This window comes from Pistacia vera, unplaced genomic scaffold (genome assembly GCF_008641045.1).
Source record: "Pistacia vera cultivar Batoury unplaced genomic scaffold, PisVer_v2 Contig359, whole genome shotgun sequence".
Lineage (NCBI taxonomy): Eukaryota > Viridiplantae > Streptophyta > Magnoliopsida > Sapindales > Anacardiaceae > Pistacia > Pistacia vera.
Genome location: NW_022196178.1, coordinates 444491 through 450770, shown reverse-complemented (window position 1 = coordinate 450770; position 6280 = coordinate 444491). Strand labels below are relative to the sequence as shown.

The window sequence follows — 6280 nt, the reverse complement described above, 5'->3', positions numbered from 1 at the left end:
GGGTATTTTTGAAACAAATAAAAATTTTAAGGACTAATAACTTTTTCAGGAAGTTTTTTGTGATATATTAAAATTTAAGGATTAATATGTAATTTTTTAAAAATAAAATTGTCTCTACACCATCACTCCAACCAGTTGACCCGTGACCCGAGCAACAAAATAGGTTACCCTCCGGTCCGGGTTTTAAAACAATGCTTGAAATACTCTTTAACCAAACACTGTATCAGCACCCATAAAACACAAAATAATTTAACATAGCCGAAAAAAAAATCATGGGCAAAAGATCCAATATATTACAATTTCTGTTCTTGTTTACGGTTGATGATCATCTGTGACCGCACAAATATTGAAAAATTTTCGAAACAAAACCCTCGCTAGCCAGGTGGAAGTACAAGGTTGTAAATTATTTTAGTTTGTTGGTGTTCTTCCATTTGTGGTATCAGTATCTTGAGGATTTCCAGGGGCTGGTGCTCCTGAAAACATTTCCATCATTGATCTCAATGCCCCTGTTACCTCCTCAGGCACATTTTCTCCAAAATTCAAATTGATGTTCCCACCAAGTCTTATGCCAGGCTCATCAGTTCCACCGATATTACTATCTTCTTCTTGTCTGTTCTGAGAAGGCTGCCCCTGCTGCATATTTGTAGCCATGTTCATAAGCATGCTTGCAAAATCACCGGGTAGAGCATTAGCATTAAAAGGCATTGTAAAGGAAGATGATGTTCCGTGACTTCTGAACCCTCCTGTTGACTGGTTCGGTTCTTGATTATTACGACTAGAACTGGTATTCTGTATGGGGAGAGAAACAATAAGTTTTATTATTATTCGTATATTGGGATAAGGCTGAATATTTAGGTTGAAGAAAGAAATAAGGCTCAACATTTTATTCTTCATTTAAAAGAAGAACAAAGATGAAAAGTTTGAACCTCCTACAACGTAAAAGCACAAATATTTTAAAGTTGAAGAAATCATGAACAATTGAAAGCAACATTTTGGGAAAAAAATAAAGAAGTAATGTGAACGGGTAATGCTACAGTCACCGAAGTAGTGCACTGAATGACGTAGCAAAATCCTGACCGTTTATTAATTTCAACTTAATATTAATCGACAGTCAGGATTTTGTCACGTCATTCGGTGCATAAATTCGGTGTATAACCTTCGGTGGCTGTATCCTTTCCGAATGTGAAAACCAAGTTGAAAGTATATCAGTATTATGATTAGATTACCTTCTTCAGTGGCAGAGCTAAGACGGGGGCCTAGGGACAGACCCCACAGAGTTATAAGAAGAACATCTATATGTATTTTAGACCTCAAATTATGATTTTTCATAATTTGCATTTGTTTTTTTGTTATAAAATATGCCCCCCTTTTGAAACAAATATTCTCATTCTTATATAAAAGCTAGTGACTAGTATTACCTGATCCAGCCCTGTCTGTTGCATCTCTTCTCTCAATTTCTGTGTAGCCACCTATGTTCCAAATGACAATTTAATCATAAAATGACAATAGATAAACATAATATCAACAACAACAGCAGTAACAATAAAGCAGCACCAACCTGAATATTCTCTTTGACAGATTCATTATTTGGATCCAATAGCAAGGCTACAAAATAAAATCTCAAATATTAGAGATAAGCTTGTATACTAAAATAATTTGTCATAGATAATGCCCACCTTATTGCATCCAGCAAAGGATACTGTTAAAATAGCCTATGTATGCATAAATGGAGCAAAAAGATTGAGAGATTAAATGCAGGTTTCAGTTCACTGGCAATAATACATTCATGTTAATTTCCACACAAACCTTTCTTAAATCCTTTTTCAATAGCATCACTGTAGTTCCCTTGTGCATAATATGCTAAACCCAAGCGACTGTATGCCTTACTATAATTAGGGTCAATTTCAATGGACTTGAGACAGTCTCTGATTGCTTCAGTGTATTTGTGGATCTGTGTGTAAGCAGCTGCCCTGATAACCGTCATCATACAGAAAAATTAAAGTTTGCAAATTCATGAAAATGAATATCCAAAAAGGATGATATCAACAAAACCAGAAAGAAGGAATAAAAACGAAAAATTACTAGCAAAAAATCACAAATTATTTGCAACAACAGCCTTTCCTTAAAAATTTTAGATGACAATTTGTAACCAATATTATAGGGAAAACAAAAACTATAATCAATGTTTCCCCAGCTGATTTATATGAAATATCAGGAGTTCATGAGACAGGGTTTCCCCCTTCTTTGCATCACAATTTTTGAAAGAAGAAATCAAATGCAAAATTCATTAGCAATTGCTTAATTTAAACTTCCGAAATACCTGTGGTCCAGTGTATTACTTATTACAAATAAACAAGCAATCATAACAATTGAAAAGATCTTTCAGATAACTAGTAATCAACACATAATGCAGTAAACACAAAGCCTAGTCTATAAAGGTCAAAGCCAAATTACTTGTTGGGATGTTAGTGAAACAATGCTGAAACAGTACATGGGAATGTGATAAAAGAATGGAAAACAGAATTTAAAAAAAAAAAAAGAAAAAAAAAAAAAAAAAGATCTCTCACAACTATATTTGCAAAGTACACATTTAAAGCACCCACTGTGCTGTTTTTTCTTCTCAACTTTAGTAAGAGTCTCAGTCATTCAACTGAAATCAATCATAACTCATCTAATTAGCCTACACACATTTAAAGCACCCACTGCTGTTTTTTCTTCTTAACTTTAGTAAGAATCTGAGTCATTCAACTGAAATCAATCATAACTAATCTAATTAGCCCATACAGCATACAATAAATATGTAGAAAGTCAGTACTAGTGCACTACACCTGTTACAGTAATAAACCGCATTATTTTCACAAAGTGCAATAGCGAATGAATAAAACTCAATTGCATCGGAGTATTGCTTTGACTGCATGGCCTTGTTACCTATAAGAGAAGAAGATAATTACACGGCAGAAATAGCTTGTATATCAAACAAAAAGCCAAATCAGAATATTACATATTGTATAGATGCTCTACTAGCCATGACTTCATGAGTATGAAGGAATCTATGCCCGTTTCATAAATAAGATCTAGATGCTTCTAGCCACAGTGATCCATTCTGTTCTATTATTATTAAGGCAATATGATATCTCAAGTCAAAATTTTAGTAGAGAAGAATTCATAGCAGAAAGCATGATAAAGGACATAAAAACACATAAACCATAAAAAACATTTCCCATACTTTCAAAAATCTATACATGTGCATAAAACATATAGTTTAGGAGCATTAACTTCCAACCAATTAAAGGCACTAAGGTTATACCTTGACCCTTGAAGGTCTCAGCCAAGTTCTTCTGGTTGTATACCTGAGATCCAGATCTTTCCATCTCCTGATATTATTCAGCATATTAACCTTTTACTTGTCAACAAAGGTTCTTAATGATACATAAATAGCAAGAACTCAGTAGTAACATAAAATCCACATACAACCCTCACATTAATAAAATATAGCAACAACATCTTCCATGTTGCACTTGCAAGTATTAGACAAAACCAATAAGAAAAAATCAAACAATAAAGAGAACAGAAAAGGTTGAAAGGCAAGATCAATTACAACAATGTTCTAGTAGCTCTACAATGTTCTATGAACAGGACAAGGTACAAGAAAACAGGACAATAACAAGTGCTGGTCCTATAATAAAGGAAAATATACAGAGATTGGAAACAACAGCTAAATCCACCATTCAGCAAAATATCTAAGCAGCTAATCTCAGAAGAACCATAAGGATGTAATAAAATTCTAAAGCATGCTCTAATCCATCCACTTCAAGAGAAACGCTCAGAAAGAACACCAGCCCAAGACTTTCTCTTTCTCAGTTCTTCAATCCTTACATTACTTCAGGCTTCAAAGCCATAACTCAACTAACTTTATCTCAAAGCAAAAAGTTTGCACCACTTTTTCAAGAGTGCTTATTTTATAACAGAAAATATCCAACTAATACAGTTTCCCAGCCTTTCATTCTTTAGAAAGAGAGTTCTTCTTGTACCACCGAAGTTCTTAAAAATTCTAAAAGAGAGCGGTTTCATAGCTCTGACCGCTTATCCTATTTCATTCAGCTATACAATTTTCTAGCATTTTGAATAGTAGTTTCATGGAAAATAGATAACAATACATTAAAACCCAAAAGTACAGAAGGGCAAATGATAATGATATTTTTATAATTATTCATGCAATTAAAGCTACGTGAACTAAAAATTCATGACGAAAATTAAAAATTGTAAATAAGAAAAACAATAAATCGTACACTTAGAGCATCATGAAATAAATGTGATGCTTTATCCAGTTGGGAAGGGTCATCATTCCCATCAGGCATGGTCTTAAAAAAGTGAATTTTCTCAAGTGCACCAAAGAATTGCCCAAAGAGTTCATCTTTAGAGACCCCTGCAAATAACAGGGCCATTGATAAATAATTAAGATGCAGATAACCTAGAAAATTAAAATGTCTATAAACAATTTCAAACACTTAAAAGTTGCGTAAACATCTGCAATCCAACAACATTACAAAGTGGAAGTCCACAGATTTTGATGCCTACTGATTAATATATCACTACTAACTCTTCAAGAAAATTTGAGAAGATAACTTCTAAACAATTTCAGTAAGTTATTGAAAACTAGAAAAAGAAAAGACCATTATATGCATGTCCTTTACTCAACAAAATGGCATATTCTCAATAAAAGAGGCTAACAAAATAGTAAAACAATCTATTAAAAAAAAGGAATATAGATGCAGCCCTTGAGATCATTAAATGGGATGATTGTAAAAGATAACAATACTCGCTAAATATAAATGTGAGAAATAGTAATTTTCTTGGACCATTCCACCAGCTAGAAAGAAAAAAAATCAATAAGCATGATATCCAGGAACAACTAGCTGAACAGAAACCTACCTGTAGAGCAAGGTTCTTTAGTCCAGTCCTCATCCTGATCAAGTACAACAACAAGAACTGAAGTCAAAACTTAAAATCGACATACATATCACAAAAACAGTGGTTTTTCAAAAAATGGAGTTCGGAGTTAATAACCATAGATTTCGAAGCATCCGGAAACTTGGAATCATCGACATTGTGGACAGAGGATGAACTGGGAGCATCAACAGGCGCTACCCTGTCGCTATGATCATTATCTTGCAAAGAATTGAAAATATGAATCAACGACTCGGGTTTTGATTGAGCTTCAACAGGATGAGAATGAAGCTTAAACACCTCAGTCAAACATTCCTTAACAACTTCAAGACCTTCAGTATCAACCCCGGGAGCAGGTTCAACTATCAAGCACCAAATAAAAAACAAGAAGTTAAAATCTTAGTAATCAAATCAAAATCAAAATCAATCCCTAGTCAATCCAGAGCACATCAATTGATTAGAATCAGAAACAAAGATATATGAGAACGAGAAGATGAAGACAATATAATTGACGAATTATAATAATAAAAGAAAGAGAAAGAGAAAGAGGGAGAGAGCGGGACCAGAGTCGAGGAAGTGGAGGAAGGAGCGAACGATACGGCGAGCGAGAGGGGAATCGGAGTTCAAGTTTGAGTTAGCCATTTGAAGGAGAGTTATTTAGTTGAAGCTGTGCATATTACAACTTTAAAGAGATTGAAGAGCAACGGCGTATCTCAGACTCAGAGACGAGACAAGACAAGAGACGGTTTTGTGTTGTGTTTGTGTTCCTTTCTTCTTTTCTTTCTCAGTCAGCAAAGTCTTGTTCTTGTTTAGACTCTTTAGAGCTGGTGTTTGGTTAAACGGTTAGTATTTGTATTTTTTATATATATATTTATAGGTGAAGTGAAAATTATCTAATTAAATCGAATATTAAAATAATTTTCTCATTTTTTATTTAATTATATTATAAAATCTTCAACTAATTAAATTTACTTTTCATAAAAATATTGTCAATTATTATGTAAAATCTATAGAAGTATTATAGCAATCAAAATAAGATTAACATAACACAAAATATGAATAATTACTGTCCCTGATTTTAAACACATTTATTTCAGACTTATGGCAAACGATATATATGAAAATACATAACTACTTCATATTTCATTAACTGCTATAAAGTACCCTGATCTCTATCTATTGAATTGAATACTTTCCAGACTGCTCCACCAATAGATTAATTAGAATTAACGGATCACCAAAACTAAAAATAAAAACCATGGATAAATCACAGTATAATGAAACCTTTTTTTTCATATATTTCTGTAATGAAAGAAAACAGTCATATTAGTAC

General features: G+C 33.2%; 1 protein-coding gene across 1 annotated transcript; it reads right to left on the bottom strand.

Moving 5' to 3' along the window:
- Positions 1 to 209: 209 nt before the first annotated feature.
- On the bottom strand, positions 210 to 5775 carry LOC116139793 (small glutamine-rich tetratricopeptide repeat-containing protein 2). The gene is made up of 10 exons (XM_031425449.1): positions 5511 to 5775; positions 5068 to 5309; positions 4933 to 4966; positions 4290 to 4426; positions 3308 to 3374; positions 2829 to 2928; positions 1807 to 1970; positions 1559 to 1605; positions 1419 to 1469; positions 210 to 789 (listed from the first exon to the last, which is right to left on the bottom strand). Exons 1-10 carry the CDS (start codon positions 5587 to 5589, stop codon positions 409 to 411), a joined length of 1302 nt encoding a protein of 433 aa, XP_031281309.1. The 5' UTR covers positions 5590 to 5775; the 3' UTR covers positions 210 to 408.
- Positions 5776 to 6280: the final 505 nt, after the last annotated feature.

Bases quoted from the DNA above. Each gene is read 5' to 3' on its own strand.
- LOC116139793 (XM_031425449.1), bottom strand. From the start codon at position 5,589: ATGGCTAACTCAAACTTGAACTCCGATTCCCCTCTCGCTCGCCGTATC. The intron at 4,427-4,932 runs GTAGGTTTCTGT...TGTTATTTGCAG, and splicing joins TAAAGAACCTTGCTCTACAG to GGGTCTCTAAAGATGAACTC. The intron at 1,971-2,828 runs GTGTAGTGCACT...GACGGTTATCAG, and splicing joins GCGGTTTATTACTGTAACAG to GGCAGCTGCTTACACACAGA.